General features: G+C 40.8%; 1 protein-coding gene across 1 annotated transcript in view; it reads right to left on the reverse strand.

Annotated features, from left to right (window-relative positions):
* The window catches only part of Ccdc83 (coiled-coil domain containing 83), a 62,739-nt gene that overhangs the window by 7,039 nt on the left and 35,893 nt on the right, over nucleotides 1-19,807 (reverse strand). Inside the window, exons 4-7 of the mRNA XM_008844160.1 lie at nucleotides 19,537-19,704; nucleotides 15,761-15,852; nucleotides 12,064-12,132; nucleotides 1,711-1,832 (exon numbers count right to left, since the gene is read on the reverse strand). Of these exons, the coding sequence (XP_008842382.1) occupies nucleotides 1,711-1,832; nucleotides 12,064-12,132; nucleotides 15,761-15,852; nucleotides 19,537-19,704 (451 nt within the window). The remainder of the gene's footprint in view (nucleotides 1-1,710; nucleotides 1,833-12,063; nucleotides 12,133-15,760; nucleotides 15,853-19,536; nucleotides 19,705-19,807) is intronic.

Genomic DNA, 19,807 nt, shown 5'->3' on the forward strand with positions numbered 1-19,807 from the left:
TTTTGAAACAGGGTCACTAGCCTGACTGACCTCAATATCCCTATGTAGCTAAGTATGACCTTAAACTTTGATCCTCCTGTCTCCAACTCTCAAGTGCTGGGATTAGAGGTGAGTGCCACCGTACCTAGCTTGTATGGTGTTGAGCATAGAATCTAGGGCTTTGTGCATGCTGAGCAAACTCTCTACCAACTGAGCTACGTCCCCAGTGCCCAGTTTCTCTAATCTTACATCCTGACGTCTCTCACTGGGCCTGGCAAACAAGGAACCCACCATTTTTACCTGTATCCACCTTTTTTTGAACATGGTAGGACATTTATAATTATCAAATGCTTTGTTATGTCTTAATGGTATTTTTCCATGTTACATAAGCAACAGGAACAACTTGGATAGAAAATTTCTCCTGACTAGACTGCTATATCCAACCCAGTATCTTCTTTAATTCCCATAGCTAGACATTTATCTCCCTTACCTCCAGACAGATGCACATTACATCTGTGTGATTTCTCCTCTTTCTAAGCATGGTACAGTTTAGATTATTTCTTGTTTCTATTTGTTGAAAATATGAATACTACTTTGATTTTTTTGGGGGGGAGGTCTTTTTGAGACAGGGTCTCCCTATAGCTCCAGCTGGCCTGGAACTCATAGAGATCCTCCTGCCTCCGCTTCCCAAGTACTGGGATTAAAGGCATGCATGCAACACCACACCTGGCTGCCACTTTGAATTTTAATTTCATATTCCAGGACACTAGTTTTCTATAAAGATTGATATGACTTTGGGGGGGGGGTCAGGTAAGAAAAATAGCTAAGATTAAACACAAAGTCAAAACCACATATAGATTTGGCTTTTCCTGTGCAGTAATAAACGTGACTTGGTATGTCATTTTCTCTGCCTCCAACATAGTTTGACTAGTTCATCAGAGGAACTAATTCTCTAACACAAAAGGTAACCAGGGCCGAGACCACCAAGAAGACTCCAGAAAGTGGATTAGCCATTCCTTTGTGCTAATTCTGAGCCTCAAACACCCGACTAGCTGTTAGCTGCTTGACTTTTGACCATTTCTCCTGCTGCTTAAAGGTGTACAGCTGGGATGTGTATGTTGAGTGTTTCCTAGTCTGACCACAGAGCATTAGCAGAAAAGAAGGTCAAAGTTTATGCTGCACCAGTGCTCAATAGTAATACTCCTGCACTTTCATCACGGCTATTTTGTGAGTTCCTTTGTTTTTGACTATTGCAATCTAGCTGAGGCACTGAAGAACTACATTTTTTTTTTTTCTTTTTTAGACAGGGTCTTATTCTATAACCTATGCTGGCCTAGAGCTATGTAGTCTAGGCTGGCCTCAAATTCAAAGTAATCCTTTGGTTTTAGCCTCTTGCATAATGGAATTACAGATGTGAATCACCACACCTGGCTACATTGTCTTGGAAAAATAACACAACTTTTGTTTTGTTTTGTTTTTTGAGACAGGGTCTCCCTGTACCCCAGCTGGCCTGAAACTAACTGGGTAGACCAGGCTGACCTTGAGAACTCACAGAGATCTACCTGCCTCCACATTCTATGTGTTAGGATTAAAGGCGTGTGCCACCAGGCCTGGCATTAAAAAACAACTTTTTACAGAAACATGTAAACAAAACTCTTTCTAGGAATGATTTTGACTAAATTTTCTGAGCACATTCAATCCTAACCACTAGAGCACCAGGGAGCATCTCACCTGGGTATTTTGAAATCCACAACTCTACAGTTGAATAGCTGACCAATCAGCACCAAATTTTCTTCTTCCAGTTGATGAACAGAATTTTCTAATTCTTCAACTTCCTTCCTGTGAATTGCGATCTGTTTGCAGAAGAAGGGAATGGGCATTGGTACATACTTAATTTATTGAAATCTTCTATATTGAATTCAACTCCTAAAAATGCATTTGCCTGAGGGAAAGATCTAGCATTTGTTACGTATTATGAGACTTGTTTGGTCCTCCCTTCGGAAGAAGGATGGTAGGAACTTGTTTCATGGGTAGGCAGTTATTGTAGAACAAAGCTGTTCTTTTCTACCCTTTATATGTAGCACTGAATTTTAGATATGTGCTAGAGGCAGAGATATGAAAAGAATTAATTTAGCAATATGATATATTGGCCAATGAGTGGGGATCTATTCAGGGTAATTATAAACAAGACAATGAAAACTGACAACACTGGAATAACTGAGATATATGATGGCATTTTTCTGAATGCTTAGAAGCCCTTTCTGTCAGTCTCTATACTACAATTATGTTCTCTTTGAGCCTGCAGTCAGTTCTGAGAAATGCGAGGCATATGAAATATTTGTTACTTTGTTTATTCTGTCGTAGTGAATCCTTACTGTATGTGAGAAAAAATATTGTAACTTGGGAACAAATGATCAAGATACAACAACTTCTTAGAATCTCTTAACCAAGTGGGAAAATGCTGATGAAAACAGAAAACAATGGAATAAAGACCTTAATGGGAGCTATTCAGACGTTGTGGGAAGGGGAGATGCGGGTGCTGGGAAATGAAGTGTTGACAAGAGATGACTTCTAACCAGATCTTGTGAGTCAAGTAGCAATTCTCTGTGCAGACACAAAGTGATGTCTTCTAGGGAGAAGGGGTCACATGTGCAAAGGCACAATTACTTTGATGTGTGTACACCTAAGGTGGGACTGGGCAGAAGCAGGAGAGGAACTGGAAAGACTTAAATAGTGCTGAGGAATGTGGTTTTTATCCTCAGGGTGATGAAAAGTAGCTACTAAACGGGGCAGATTTAGTTAAATTTTATTGAGTAATTATGACTCAAATATGAACAAAATTTGCTGGATTGTTTGATGGGGTTCCCATCAGTCCTTAAAAAGTGTGTTTGGGAATGTCTGTCTAAAGAAGACTCATCAGCCATGAGCATGCCCAGACTTCAGAAGTGGCCTGTCTCTACTGTCTTCAGCTGCAGCATAAAGGTCTCAGTGAGACCTTTCAAATCACCAGTGCCACCTTGTGCCAGCAGATCTGGAAGCTGGTGAAAGATAGGCCGATCATCTCCAAGCCTGTGACTGTCTATTCCTGGACTTGAAGCCTAGGAACACCTTGACTCAAAGGAGGGCAGGGATATAGGCACAGGTATCAGAAGGGTACTGTGGATGCTTGAATCCTACCCAAAAGGAGGAGGAGGATGGTCCTGCATGGGCTACTTGAGAGATACTGTGAATCTAAGAAGGTTAGCCACCTTATGTGTTACAGCCTGTACCTGAAGGTGAAGGGGGTTGTGTTAAAAAATGAGCAGATTCTCATGGAACACACCTATAAGTTGTAGATAAACAAGGCCTGCAAGAAGCTCCTACTGACCAGACTGAAGCCTGAAGGTCTAAGACCAAGGAAGTATGTCCGACCAAGAAGAAGGGCATCCTCAAGACTGTCCAAAGAGTAAGAGACTGAGAAATGTAGCTCCCCTTTCCTGTCTGTCCCTCAGGGGTGCCTTGATGAATGATCACACAGATCAGTCATTAAAATAAAGCAAGCTTTTATCTGTAAAAAGAAAAAAAGAGGGTTATCAATGGAAGAATACACAGACAGATATTACTCTATAGAACCCCCAACCTGTCTGCCACCCAGAGCAGTATGAGCTATTCAGGTGCTAGAGCAGCATATGTTCATGGGAGAGAGTAGGACAAGAGAATTAGAGCCAAGGGTGGAAAATCCAAAGTGATAGGCTGGCGAGACTACAGGGGCAGTAGTAAAGAGTTCTGAGGGAACAACAACAATGAAAAGCACAGGAGTGAAAACGTACTATTTCTCATCAGTTGTTGCTGAGAGTACAAATGAGCAAGTATTCAGAAGGAAGCAATGAATGGTTTCTGCTTTGTTGCTGAGAGTTAATGATAGCTTGGAATCCTGAAGCAGTCAGTATATTACCACCTGCACATCACAACAGCTGTTTATAAAATATATGAATTCTTATATGGACAAGCTTCTGAGCTAGAAGGAGAAAGATACGAAGGTAAGAGACCATCCCTTCAAGACAGTATGTAATCTGGTGAACAAAGCCACAGGTAATTAGAAAGCAATACAGTGTCTTGGAAAAGACCCAAGCACTGCTGGTGGTTTGAATTTACAAAGGCATATGTAATTTACTTGCCTTAAGCAAGTTGATAACATTATTTAAGTATATAACAGTGTCGATGCAAAAGCATAACTCTTACCTCAAAGGGGATAAGAAATAGTTTGTTCTGGAGCCAAATATGAGTGACCATGGCCCAGGAACACAGATTCAGGTTACCCCAAATTCCATGTTCCAGCATGGTAACAGTTGCCTTATGTTTTTATAGCAACAGAACAAAGAAAAGTCATAAATCAAGACACTTTTCAAATACATTGGAGGATACATTCAGTAGGTGGGTCGCAGCAAAGCCGGCGGGTTTTTACTATAGGTCTCAGATGGTATCTGATGACATTCTTAGCTTTTGGATTGGTGACATCTGGTGGTCTCCTAAGTTAACACATTCTAAAAGGTTTTTAATCTGTTAGTCACAGGATGTTAGATCAGAAACAGAGGTGAGTAAAGAGTGGCTGTTTAGGGGGCTAAAGATGGCCTGAGATAAATGGTAATAAGACTCTGGACCTGCAACATTCCAAACTCTCCACAGTCTCTGGAGTGATAATCAGTCAGCCTTGCAGGAAGGTCAGTCCAAGGTACAGAAGTTCTTTTGGGGAACTTTTCTTTCATAACAGTAAATCACAAAGCCAAGGGTTGGTTTTAGGGTCTCATATGTTGAGATAATTAACTTATGAGCTTGAATGCCTTAAGGAAAATTTTATGATTTTCAAAGCATGTGAAAGAAATTACAGAGGTTGTTAATAGAGGAAAATAATAGAACACTTGGAAAGTGCTTGACTTAAGGGCTTGGCATGCTTGGGAGGCTGCATACCTAGTTCTTGACCTCTTTCCAAAGTGGGGAATGAGGTCTCTTTTGGCTAGTTAATCCAAACTTTTGGGCTAAGGATGTCTTATGACATCATCTCCATCTCGAGAGTACTAAGTAATGGTCTCATCATTGTTGTCTCCCTCTGAAATATTAGGACATGAAAACTAGTTTCTTTTCATAATCATTCAAATACCTTTAGATTTGGGGGTAAGAAAAGTAAAAAAAAAAGGGGGGGGAAAAGATGGAAAACCATGTTTTCCCAAAACACATTCAGAAGTACAGAAATTAGTCTAGATAATCTAAATTATTTCAGCCAGGACCCTGACTAAAATACATTCTTAATGTTTCCTTCTGAAAGACATTAGCTTTATACCTCCTTAAACTCAACAGCGATTGCTAATTCCTTGAATCGCTTTGTCTGATTTCTCTGTGTTTCCCTTTGTTGAGTTAATGTAAGACATTTGGAAATTTCAGCTGCCTTAGTTTTCCTAATAAGAAGGATAAATGAAACCAGATAACAAAAATTGGGCACTAAGGTATCTTGGTATCCTTCCCAAAGAGCTATGATTTTTGTTATTGTTGAGAAATAATAAAAATAGAGACATATTCTGAGAAGATCCATGATAGAATGCCCCAGTTGCAGAAATTCTCGTTATCAATCAGCTACTTCCCTCCCTCCTGGGATGGGATGTTTGTTGAGACTTCCCAAGACAGCCTGTCTCCTTGAGCAAATGGTCCCAAGAAGAGATCATAAACCCTCTCTCTCTCAAGATAAACCAGAACAAATGGTTCAAGGAAGAAGGGGGCCATAACAGGGCCATAAGCTTCTCAAGAGTGCGCCTGATCTGCACGTAGTCAGTCAGCCACAGCTATCTCCTATATAAGCCCTTCCGCTGGGGCAACAGTCAGCTCCAGCATGTGGAAGGCTGCTGTCCCTCACTGAGGTGCTTCAATAAACTCAGTTTTGCCTGAGGTCAGGTATGGTCTCCTGCTTTCTCTCCTATTGTTCCTGCATTCTGTGCCCCAAAACCTAACAATTCATCATCAACACTCCTTTGTCAACTTATTATACATCTTCCCCAAAGAAACTGACTTAATTGTTCTGTTTCTGAGCAGCTTTAAAATCTTGTGATAATACTTAAAATAAGAAATAGTTTTCATTAATTATGTGAGTAAATTTAATCATGCCCAAATGAATATTTATTGTAATAGAGAAATCACTGAGTTTCCTTAGAATTCTTTGGCCTTTATTACCAAGTTCTTTCTATGATTCAACTAAACTTGCCATTTTCCCTTTTATTTCCAGTGCATTATAAGAAGTAAAAGAATAAAAACAAGCCGAATATAATTTATAGCTTTAACAAAGAGTCAGGGTACCAATATAATCTTTCTTCTCAATCAAATATAGACTTTTTAAAAGTTACTTTTCTTAAACCCAAGATCTGTGACATCTTTTAAAAAACATTTTATTATTGATTTAAAAAATTTTGTGTGTATGAATGTATTGTATACATGTATGTAAGTGCACCCATGTCATGTAATGCCCAGTCAGAAGAGAGTGTTGGATTCCCCTAGAACTGGAGTTATAGATGGCTGTTAGCTGTCATGTGGGTGCTGGGAATTGAACCCGGTCCACTGCAAGAGCAGTCAGTGCTCTTAACCACTGGGCCATCTCTTTAGCCCCAAAGCATATAATATTTCAACTTCCTAATTTCCTAGACCCACTGACTCCACTCTGTCAAATGGAGAAAAAAAGAAGGGAGAAGGAAAGGCTAAAAAATAATATTCCTATCTTGATGTTTTGGACAGATGGGAAAAAACAAGAGGAGGAGAATACTGAATATGGAATTTAACAAGTCCTGATGTAGGAATATTGTCTTTAAGTGCCTTTAGGATATCCATGCACAAATATTTACCAGAAAAATAAAAACAAAGGCCCAGAGTTAAGGACACATACCAGTTGGTGTGGAAGATATACATTAGAAAATCACAGAATAAGTTGCTAGTAAGTCCTGCATGTCCTGTGAAGTGAATTCTCTCAAAAAATAGTGGGCTTTATTTCACAGGTAGCATTCAAGCACAGGAAGGATGACTTTGTCTAAATGTAAAGGGAATTTTTAGGAGTGGAAGGGTGATTGAACTAGCTAAAATATTACTCAGAATCCAGAAACACCCAGGCTGTAAATAAAGAGTTGAACAGCTCTATTACCACAAGCTAGAGTCTTGTAGAGTCACTTTGGTTGCTGCTGCGAGGCATGACAAAAGCAGCTTTAAAGGAAGGGTTTATTTGACTCACTGTTTATGGGTACAGCCCATAAAGGCCAGGAAGGCATCTGGTCACATTGCATCCACAGTCGGAAATAGCAATGAATTTTGGAGGCTCAAAGCATTCTCTCTCTTTTCAAAAAGACTTTATATTTATTTTAATTTTATGTGTATGAGTATTTTGTCTGCATGCATGTAAGGGCATCACATGCATGCACTGCTCACAGAAGCCAGAAGAGGCATTGAGAGCCCTGGAACTGGAGTTAGGGACAGTTGTGAGCTGCCATGTGGGTGCTGAGAACTGAACCTAGGTCTTCTGGAAGAACAGCAAGTGTTTTCTTAACAGCTGAGGCATCTCTCCAGCCCCCATTTTCTCTTTTTTATTCTTCCCATGACACCAGCCCATTAAATGGTGCTGCCCACATTTAGGGTAGGTTTTCCCACCTCATTCAACCTAATCTAGAAACTCCTTCATAGACACGCCCAGAGGTTTGTCTACTGGGTGATTCCAGATCCTGTCAGGTTGACAAGATTTGTCATTGCAACTGCAAACCTGTTGGCATCATACACAATGTGTGCCTAATCTGCTTCTCCAGGACATCTGTCATGTCCTCTAGAACCTCTGAACTGATGGCAGAAGAATGGCATGGTTAGATTTACAGAAAGATGTATCCAGATTTGTGTGGAGAAAGGGAGAGATTCTGATTTAAGGGAAGGAAAACACAATAAGGCCTGACACACAATGTGAGCCTGACTGATGAGAGCCTGAACCAAGGTGATGGCAATGAAAGAAAGGAGAAATGGTCAAAGACAGGATTTGTGGGACTTGGGCCTTCTTGTGGGTAGTGAAAAAGACTATGCCACTATGGTACTCCCAAATTTCCAACTTCAGTGACTGGATAATGGTGGGAGCCTTAACTGGGACAGATAGACGGCTATGCTGGTAGCTTTAGTTGTCAACTTGACACACCTGGGTAGAGGGAATCTCAATTGAGGAACTGTTTCCATTGGATTGGCCTGTGGCCATGTCTGTGGGGCATTATTTTTGATTGTTGAGTGCTGTGGGAGGGATCAGCCCACTGTGGGCGGTGCCACCCCTAGGCAAGTGGACCTGTATTGTATAAGAAAGCAGACTGAGCATGGGCCAGGGGAGCAGGCCAGTAAGCAGTCTGTGCTCCAGGTTGCTGTCTTGCCTCAACTTCCCTTGATGATGAACTGTGCTGTAAGCCAAATAATACCTTTCTTCGGCAAGTTGATTTTGGTCAGTGTTTGTTGAGACTTGGGTTTGTTTTGCTCAGCGGGGGACCTACTGGCTTCAGGGCAGAGAGACTTGATCGGCAACAGAGTCTTGGGCCCTGGGACCTGTCTCTTTTCAACAAGCTGTTTATTTTAAAATTCAGATGGTTTTTATACATCCCAAGGAACTAGCAGTCATGTGGGATATGGCAGTCATATACAAAGATTTAGAGTACAAAGAAACAGGACATTTAGTCTGTTAGTTGGTGCCAGAAGGATTCTTAAACTTTTACTCAAGGTTGTCAGTGCCCATCTGGTAATTTATTGGCCACAATGTTTTTTTTCTTAGAGCTAAAAGCATGGTGAACTTTTAGCTTTTAGCTCAGGAGTAAACTTTTAACCTGGCCTAATCTCTTAGCTAAGGATAGCTGAGTTATTTGTTCAGGACAAGGAGATGAGCTAAGGGTTGTTGACCAAGACACTTTCCCACAGAGCAGGGAGTCTGCACTTATGACCAGGCCACTTCCTCCTGGCAGTCTCACAGTGTTCTGTAAGACAGGGATTATCAGAGCCACTGTTTTCAGTGCCCCTCCCTTTAGCAGAGAATGCAGCCTGGGCTTAAAGGTTTTAGGCTCATCTCACCCTAGGGCCTGACATCCTGGTTTCCTACAAGTGTTTTTTCAGTTTTTAACTGAAAGAAACTCGAATAACAGCATAGGACCAGAAGCAGTTTGGGGGAAAGAGTAAGATGGAGTCAATTCGAGTTCGAGATGCCTGTGGTATGTTCAGGACTGCGTGGGTTTGGAGCCTAGAAATGACCTAATTTCCAATCTGGATGCTTTTTAAGCCTGAAACACAATTATCCTCAGACTGTTCTTCCCTGGCACATTGGCAAGTAACCACTTCCTGGTTTTCTCTTAGTTTACTAGCTTGTTTTGCTGAAGTATGTTGTTAAGTACCCAGGAAAGATTGAGAAGCAAATACGAGTTCTTGAAGTTCTTGGAAAAGCTTCATTTTGACCTTAATCTAGCTGAGCTGAGAATGGAATTCCAAGTTCAAAAATATGTCTATGTGAACTTTGTCACTGAAAAACTGAATGCTCGTTTGGTGCCTTTTCCTCTGCAGCCGACTTCCTTCCCCCACTACCTTTCTCCCGAAATGTAGGATTTTTCCTTTTGTGCTTGGTGTTCTGAAAACTCATGCCGTTTTCAGATCCTGGGGATTTTCTTCTATGACTTCATTGACGATTCCTCTCCCTCTGCTTTATCTTCCTGGAGTATCTCTTAGATACTGTGCATTTTACATCATGCTGTATTTCTCACCACCTTCTTTTCATGTATTCTCTTCTGTGTTCTGAGAGATTGCACTCTGAATCCTATTTTAGATTGGATTATTTTTGTGTTAAAGTATCCTGTTTTCCAAATAAACTGCCTCTCATTGTTTTTTGACATTAATAAAAGCCCTTTTTCAAGTCCCTGAATTTCCCCACATCTTTCAGGGACAGCTTTTATTACTGCTTGCTTTTATTTTGTTGAGTTCACCTGGTTTTTCTCTTTTATTGTGCTGGGTAATCCATTGTCTATTCACATTTAAGGAAGGTCTAAGGAATGGTGGTATTTCTTCTACCGCTATGTAAAAAGGACTGTTTTCATAGCAAGTTTCTCCTCTAAATGAGAAAGTGGAGCAGGGTTTCTATATATGGTATGTCATGGCAGGTGGACTATTTTAGGATGAGAAAGCAAGCATGGGGAATTAGCTTTTGGCCTCATAAATGCCATAATAGAAATATATATATACATATATATATATTTCATATCATATCATACAAAGATGTCTAATGTCTGTGCTAGAAACCGTTTATCAGATAATTTCAGTGTCCTCAGAGGATAGTCTGCAGGTTCCTAGGCCAAGGGTAACCTCTTTTGTTGTGTGAAGGAAATGGTAGTGAGTCCCAAAGATGCTTACCAATGTAGGTCATCAAGGCATGCCCTTGGTCTCTGCTCCAGCTCTCATTCCTACCAAGGAAAGTACATACAGACTCTGAGCAGAGACTCCCTCAGTTTTCCCCAAACAGCCTGCATTTTGTTCATTCTGTGGAGCACATCACAAAACCTGGGCCAAGTATTATCTGCCAGCTTCATCCAACAGCATGCTTTCACACCTGCTTTTTGTCTGACAGGAAATTGCTGAAACCCCACCTGCTAGTTAACTAGTCTTGTTCACTTAGAACATGGGTTCTTTTTTTATATTTCTGTAATTTTATTTCAGAAGGCTTTTAAGGAGAAACTGGATATAGTCTGCCATCTTGAACCACAAACATAAGTCACAAAAGTTTTAGTGCAACTGCTTTCTTTACCCAGGATCTAAACTATATATGTGTGTGTGTGTGTGTGTGTGTGTGTGTGTGTGTGTATAGAAATGTATATATGTATATACATAATATGTATACATATATATGATTCATCTTCAATGAATATATCTATATTCCTAGACATCCCTTAACATTCATTCATTTAGTAACTATTCAACCAGAAAAGATTATCAGGTACCATATATATAATTGAAAATCTATAGCCTGTTCTGTGTTTTAAGGACACAGATGCAGAAAAAGACAATTTCAACATAGTTTAGAAAGAATCCAGTGATGGAAGAGAACATGGGGAAGAAGTTCTCTGGATGCCCTGAGGGAGTTATGACATGATTCACGGGAAATTGGTCATCAAAGTCTGTGCCTAAAGGAAGAGTTGGACTATTCCAGACAGATGAGAGTAAAGATGTAATAGAGATCAGGACAGGGGAACCTGCATGTACAGTATGAGGAAAACAGGACAGTTCAATAAACAATTATCTAACTCAAAGTGTTGATAGTTTAGAGGATGAGTGAGCCTGATGTGGAAGTCCTCACATGACCACACCTATCAGCAGATGGCACAGGGAGACTGACTGCCAAGTCTAGGGTAGCATGCCTGGCTCAGCAGCTCCCGTTTGTTCTTGAGAAGGTGTGAGATCAGGGAGAAGTTGACATAGAGGGGCATCTTGATTATGGGCAACACAATGTCCAAATGATCAGACCAGACCAGTTCAGGAGTCACCACTTATAGGGAGCAGACCAGAGCACTTCCTCCAGAGGTTGGGGGCTGGGGGGCGAGGGCAGAGGGAGCCAGGATCTAAAGGGAACCCCATGTGTCCAAGTGCACTTTGGTGACATACTCACAAAAAGTAACAATACAAGTCCTTCTGCCCTTTTACCAGGAGGTTAGGTGGAGAAAAGGAAGTCTAAAAGGATGAACACATTTACAAAAGGTGATACATCACCCAACAGGGTGAATGAGCCTTTTGCCTTGCCCGATGACCCAGGAGGCAGGCTCATGAGAAAGACTAGATCAGGTTTAGGACATAAGGAAACTTGGCACATTTGAGTACATTATGTGAATTATGCTCCCAAGTTACCTCTGGTTATTATTGAGATTATCTATGCTACCTGTTGAATGCTATAATAGGATTAGGACTTCACTCAAATTTTCCTTTGTGTCAGTTTTCCTACGACATAAGAAATGCTTTCCTGCAGCTTCAACTTGATAATTAAAGGTCATTGCCAGTTCCAAAAAAGAGGAAAATCATTTTAATAAATCTTCTTACTTCTTTTTTCAGCCAGTCATTCTCCCAGATCTCTTGATAATTACTCCTATTGATGAATTTTACAGCATTCTACAAGAAAATTTCTGTATTAAGGAAGAGTCATCATGAAGGGATGCACAATTTCAGCAATGGAGAGACGGTTTGTCTCAACATTCATTTTAAATTCTGCTTTGCAATCACTTTGGGAACACATGTAAGTACCTGTGGTCCCTTTGTTCCTTCTTTACCACCCTGTGGTATTTTCCTGTGGACTGTCTTCTACAGGTGACCTGAAGAACTGGACACTGAGTGGGAGTTCATACACTTGGACTTCACTCTGACTCTCACTGCCATGGTGATACCAGTCATAAAGAAATCTTCCCCCCAGTTAAAGTGGCTACCTGCAGTGACCCAACATTCTTCAACTTCATAGTCAACATGCAGACACACAGACACACAGACACACATACACAAACCTAACAGCAAATAGCTTCAGGGTAGCAGGCCACAAGACAGGGAGGTATTTTCTGGAGGAAATGGAATTTTGACCACAAGAACAGGAAAAGCAATATTTGTTTTTAATTACATGAATATTTACTTCTTTCCTTTTGTTATTGTTGTTGTTTGTTGTATTGTGGTGTTGGAGACTGTTCAGGTCTTCACACACATCCTAGGCAAGCACTCTACAATTGCCACACCCCCAGCCTGATAGTTATAGTCTTACCCATAAGAATTTTATAGTGGATGATGTATTTCTTTATGAAATGTTTTATATGGATATCATGTTACAAATTCAATATTCAGTTACTAAAGGACAAAACCTCTTAAAAGGAGAGAAACTAATATATATATAATGAATCAAAACGAAGAAGGGCTGGGGCTATGACCCATTTGGTAAGTGCTTACAGTGCAAGCCTGAAGATCTGAGTTCAGTTCCCAGCACCCATGTAAAAAAGCTGGATGTGGAGCCTGTGAGATGGATCAGTGGGTAAAGCACTTACCACATGAGCCTGACAACCCGAGTTCCATCTCTGTTCCCATGGTGGGAGAGAAACTGACTCTGAAAACTTGTCCTCTGACTTCCACATGTGTGCTATGGCACACATGTACCTGCACTCACACAGACACACAGACAATACACAGACACACACAGACACACAGACACAGACACACAGATACACGGACACATAGACACCCATACGCACAGACACAGACACACAGACACATACAAAGCTGGACATGGTAATGTGCCTGTAACCCCAGTGCTGGGGAGGCAAAGGTAAGGATCCTGGGACTCTGGTCAGACAGCCTAGCCTAATCAGGGTGTTTCAGGCCAGTAAGAGTCCTTATCTCAAAAACAAGGTGGAAAAAAACAAAAACCCATGCTGGACAGCTCCTGTGGAACACCACCCAAAGTTGGCCTCTGGCCTCTACATATACATGCCCATATGTGTATATACACCTGCACACGTACATGCACACACACACACACACACACACACACACACTTGCAGACACATAAAAAAGAAAATATATTCTAGATTATAAACATGGACAGAAATAAATTGAAAAAAAAAGTATGTTAAAGATAAATTTATTTGTTAAGTCTTTACAGGTGGAAGATTTTCGATTAAACTTGAAATTGTGTTTATTAAATTAAGAGGGGCCATCCATTTTCTAAGAACTTTTGTATTCCAGATTCAACTGGTAATTCTGGTTTCCTCCAACATAAAATATTTGAACAGAAGCCAAAGTAGTTCCTAACTGAGATCAGCCGATTTGTTGCTTACTTCACTAACAATGGGGTTGTGGTTTCACCTTTGGTTGAAAACTTTGGAAAACCCCTAAGCCAGACACCATCCCAGAGCAGTTACATTAGCATCTTTGTGGGTGGGGCCAGGCATCATGTGGGTGATGCATGAATGCGTCCTTAAGGTTGCACAGCACTGAATTACAGGAAGATATGAAAGCCAGCTAAAAGGCTAAAAATTCATTCAAGCACTTGAGTGCTGGTATTATGTACAGTATAGTCATGATGAGCTGTGATCTGTGTTCTCCCATTTGTTTTGGGAAAGTCACTGTTCTCTCTGCCTCCATGTCATTAGCAAGTTCCTACAGCTTTTAGGATTGCTGAGCGATTTAAATGCCTGATGCTTACAAGGGCATTTGGGACTCCTCATAATACATGAAGTCACATGCTCATGTGATTTACATAGGTATTTTAAAATATTTTATTTATTATTTTTATTTTATGTGTAGGTGTGTATTGCCTGCATGTAGGTAAGTGCACCCTGTCATTCAATGCCCACAGAGGTCAGAAGAGGGCATCAGATCCCCTGGAACTGGAGTTATGGATGGTTGTTAACCACCATGTGGGTGCTGGGAACTGAACTCTGGTTCTCTACAAGAGCAGCTGGTGCTCTCAACTACTGAGCCATCTCTCCACCCCTACATAGATATTTTTAGTCATCTAGACTGTGGTCAGATCACTTAATGGTGGACTTTACCATTCAGTTGGATTTAGTCAAAAAGCGACCCAATTGCATGAGCAGACAAGCTGCTGATTAGTTCTCCCCAATCCTCTGTATTTGTGCAAATTAGTGAAAAATCATGCTGTAAAAATGAAGAGCCAAAAAGGATCCCACAAACAGCCACTGAAATTCAGAAAGGACTTTGAAAAGACCAGATGCTTAAGAGTCTGAAGAAACGATGTCCCAGTAAACAGGTATTCCCTTTGCTGACTTAGGAAATGATCTAAAGATGGGAGGAAGCCTGTGTATGTGAGGGTGGGTGGAGTCAGGGTGGCATGGCATCAGGCTCTGTGTGACACAAAGTAATGAGAGTGTGTACAATGAGAAATTACATCTTGAAAAATAATTTGTAGCCCAAGCTTCTAAAAAACAAGTAATGTAGAGTACACTCCCCAGGCTTGGATATACAAGAAATACCTTTTAGACAAATGATATTCTGTCTAAAACATTTATTCTTAATATTTCACTATAGCCATATGATACTTTAAACAAACTGAATAGTAATTTACTTGCTCCTTGTGAGATATGATGCTATTTAAATAATCTCACTTAATCCTCACACCATATCTTTAAGGTATGTATTTGTCTCTATACATTAGAAAACAGAAGTCAAGGAAAATGAAGTAACACATTCAGTTATACAGTAAGTGACAGAACCTCAACTTCAACTGCTTAACTTCAGAACCCAGGGTTTTTTAATTTCAGTTGGTGGGTGAATGATGGTGTTTTTATTTGTGTGGTGCAAGGACTCAAACCCAGAGTGTTGCACATGCTATCCAAGTGCTGTATCACTAAGCTACATCCTTAGCCCTTCCCCAACTTCCCTCCCTCCCTCCCTCCCTTTTCTTTCTTTCTTTCTTTTCTTTCTTTCTTTCTTTCTTTCTTTCTTTCTTTCTTTCTTTCTTTCTTTCTTTCTTTCTTTCTTTCTTTCTTTCTTTCTTTCTTTCTTTCTTTCTTTCTTTCTTTCTTTCTTTCTTTCTTTCTTTCTTTCTTTCTTTCGAGACAGGGTCTGGCTATTTAGCTCAGGCTGGTCTAGAATTCATGATCCTCCTGCTTTAGCCTCCAGAATGCCGTGAGTACAGACAAGTACCACTATGTCCCATAGAACCCAAGTTATTTTTTAAGCCATAGTGATAAGCTACGTGAAAGAATAAGGAGAAAGTTCCCTTTTCAAAAATTGATTATACCTGTGTGGCCCATTCCTTCTTCTGGTCCAGCTGTAACAGAGTTTCTCTGATTACTCTCTTTCTGGTATCTTCCAGAGTGATTTTATACTGTTCTTTAAAAACAAATTACAAGTCTTAATAATACTGATCCTAAGTAAAACTGTGATGTTTATAAATTTTACCTTTCATGACCTTCTTCTCTCCATTCTGTATACTTTCTTCCCTTGAATTCTCAAGAATATATTTTTATGACACATCTCACTCTCCAATTAAAAGAAATGCTCCAATAATAATTTGCTAACATCTTAATATGAATTAGTCTAAGGTCTCTAAGAATGTTTGTATTTTCAAAGGATTCTCTCTAGAGGGAGAATTTTAAACACTTTAATGCTCATATAGCATCTGTCCTTTGGAACACACAGCTTATGCCTCATTCCACAGCAGACGTATCAAGATTACATTGTCTGTTTGATCCTCGTTGTGTACATCTGGCTCCATCTAACTACATTAACAATGTTCCTAGCGTGTGTTTCTGTGTGTAGGGAAGACTGGGCGAGAAAAGGGTTCTGGAGGCAGGAGACCTGAGCCTATGCTGAGCTCCCCACGAGGCAGGACGACAGAGATGAAGTGTAGGATTCCCTATCCTGTTCTATTTTCCTTTCTTTTCTGTTTTAAAGACTTATTTGTGTGAGAGCAGATATGTGTGTGTGTGTGTGTGTGTGTGTGTGTGTGTGTGACACAGCACACATATGGAGGTCAGAGGACAATTTTTCAGGAGTTAGTTCTCTCCTTCTGCCTTGTTTTTAAGGCAAGGTCTCTCTCGTTTCTGTCACTGTATACAGGGGCTTCAGCTCATCCTCCTGACTCAGCCTCTCTTTTCCCTGCAGGAATGCTGGGATTACAAATGTGCATGGATTACAACTGAACTCAGGTCACAGGTTTGTGCTCCAAATGCTTACTGAATGATTTCTCCAGCCCTCCCCTCACATTTTCTTATGCTCATAAATGCCATTAGTGGAAGGGCAAAGTTTAAAACTTTAAGCCTCAAAAGGTACCTAGATATCATATAACCGATATCCTATTTATTTATTTATTTATTTTTATTTTATTTTATATTATATGTATGAGTGTTATGCCTACACTATGTAGGTGCACCCATGCCATGCAATGCCCACAGAGAACAGAAGAGGGCATCGGATCCCCTGGAACTAGAATTATGGATGGTTGTTAGCCACTATGCTAGAATTCAAACCCAGTCTTCTGAAAGAAGAGCCACTAAGCGATCTCTCCAGCCCCCAATATTCCTTTTTAAGGAAAATAGAGTGCAGCTACATTAAGGCTACCTAAGGCTGCTTTGGAGAACTGAAACAAGTCTGGCTAAAGGAGGCCAGTTAAAGGAGGCCAGTTTGCTCTCACCCCCCCAACCAACATTTATTAAGCTCTTTATGTAAGATACTGTTGAAAATGTTGCTGATGAAGACAGACAAAGACATCTACCCTTACACAAAGTGCCTTCTCATAGAGAAGCCGGACTGTGAGCAGGAAAAATGGTATTTCAGGAAATGAAGGTGAGATAAAGTAGAAGTAAAATTCTCTATTTCAGATAGGAGGAAATACTGGAGCAGAGTCTAGTCAAGGTGATATAGTCATCAATGAGGGACTGCATTACTGCAAGTGAGTTAATATGACAAGAGCCCAAGTCAGTTGTGTTTTATTATAGCATCTATGTTGCATGCCTCATCAGTTGGACCTTATTATAACATGTGAGAGATAATTCTTTGAAAGTCAAGGTGTATCTCCCCATACAAATGATGCTGAAAATCATGTTTGCTAGATTTTTGGACAGATCCACCTAAGCTTATTTAACTTATTCTCTAACAAAACAAAAATAGTGTACTAAGCTCCCATAGACCTTAACTGCTATCAAAGGCTCTGTTTCTATGTGTAAATTTTCTTAACACACCAAGACAGCCAAAGTAAAACTCTGGGATCTTGGGCTGATGGCAAGGAGCTAGCAAGCCTGGTGGTCTTCCAACAGCTAAACTAAGGTGGCTACTGGGGGGCTAGAGAGGCAGGGAGCTGGGCAAGTTCCTCTGCCCTCATCTATGTTTTATGCTTGCATAACGGTTTGCCCTGTTAGATGATGACTCTATGGGTGGAAATGACTCTTACGTATCCTTGTATTACTTGAGCGTAATACATTTTGACGAAAACTGGATGAGGCAAACTGCCAGCCTGTGGTGGGCAGTAGTCTGAGGCTTCAGTGCCAGGGTTGTGGCAGCCAATGATGGCTCTTCAGAGGCAACTGAGACAGAGAGGGGAAGTGGAAGGAAGAAGAGAGGAGAGCTCACTCCAGTTGTGGAGTGACCAGAAAACAAGGCTGGGAGAGGGCCTCTAATAGAGTCAGACAAGATTGTCTGAGGCTGTGGTTCATAAGGAAGAGCAATCACCAGGTTTAGGGAACTAGTCTAAGGACATCTGGAATATGTGAAAGAGAAATCTCTATCATCCTAGCCCCGACGTACGCATCAACACAGCTTGGCTTCTTCTTCCTTTTTTGCGGAGATCACGAATATTTAATCTACCAGTCCCTTCTGACAGAATTTCTTTCTTTGATTCAGGCCCTAGTCCATCAGGTTAATGTTAATTATTTGTTTGATTCTTAAACATAATCATTTAGGAGTTTAGCTATAATGAGTTTTTCATTCTTAGCATCTGAAAGAAACCATAAAACCTGGAGTTTGATAACATAAAGTACCAATTCCTTGCTATGAATTACAAAAAAATGGATTGCCGAATATTCCCTGAAGCTCTAGCTCTGTTGCCACATTAATATTGAAAAGGTGATGTTCACATCTGACTCTATTAAACTCCATATAATATCCTGTAGACTGATTTTCTCCTTAAAAGTGAGTAAGCTATAGGAGAACAATTACGACACGTGCATGGCTACCCTTTAATGAGTCAGTCTGCCGCCTGCAGCCTGTGACATCAACGAACCACTCATTTGTGAAGGCAGCCAAGGGAAATAGGGGTATGTGGGAATCCCCTTCTTCCAGAAATTTTAGGCTATATCACTTCTGGAGATTCAGCTGTCCAATATAATGTGATCACTTCTGAGACAGTCAACTCCAGCCAAGGGGCTGATGCTTGTTTTCTGTTTTCCCTTCCCATTGACTCTGGCCCTGCTTTGCTTTACTTGCTCACAGGCTGTGGGAGTCTGTGGTGTGCTCTTCACTTATTTGACTAATACTGTCTCAAGCTCATGTCCAGTTCTTATTCCTCATCAGCATTCAAGGCTGACTCTTCCATCATGGGAATGTTTGTGTAGGTTCTTCACAAGGCAACCTTCCTCATTCCCATTGGTCCTGCAACTGCATTCCCGGGATGCAGGGGACAGACTGTCCCTAAGAGTTGATAATAACTTTTCCTTTGGCCCCTGGTCCTCAACGCTGCTCCCCAATGCTGCTTCTGCAGGAACTCTGTTTTCTGTCGGCCCCCAGCTGGTTGTGCTGACATGATGCTAATGGTTCAGGGATCACCCACTTTCTTGCAACTGCATTCCCGGGATGCAGGGGACAGACTGTCCCTAAGAGTTGATAATAACTTTTCCTTTGGCCCCTGGTCCTCAACGCTGCTCCCCAATGCTGCTTCTGCAGGAACTCTGTTTTCTGTCGGCCCCCAGCTGGTTGTGCTGACATGATGCTAATGGTTCAAGGATCACCCACTTTCTTCTGTTACACATATGTTCTCTGAACATCTATGATAGAACTTGAACCGGCTGTGTGGCAACTGACCTGACATTTTCTCTGCATTTTCTTTGACTGTATCGATGTCATTTTGCAAAGAAACAATGAGTTTGGCATGCTGCTGGCTCCCCACATTCTTGTATTCTTCCCAGTACTCCTTCTCACTGAGTTTCTCAAGAAATAGCTTCTCCGCATCACTTATTTGTATGCGCATTTCTGTTGGAAAGAAAAAATACATGTCATTTCTGTTGCCTTTGTGATTATTATATTGTACAGTCGACTTTCACAAAGTTAAGGAAGGTCTGATATTCAAATGCTG

Source organism: Nannospalax galili, unplaced genomic scaffold (assembly GCF_000622305.1).
Source record: "Nannospalax galili isolate Female #2095 unplaced genomic scaffold, S.galili_v1.0 scaffold278, whole genome shotgun sequence".
In the NCBI taxonomy this organism is placed as follows: Eukaryota; Metazoa; Chordata; class Mammalia; order Rodentia; family Spalacidae; genus Nannospalax; species Nannospalax galili.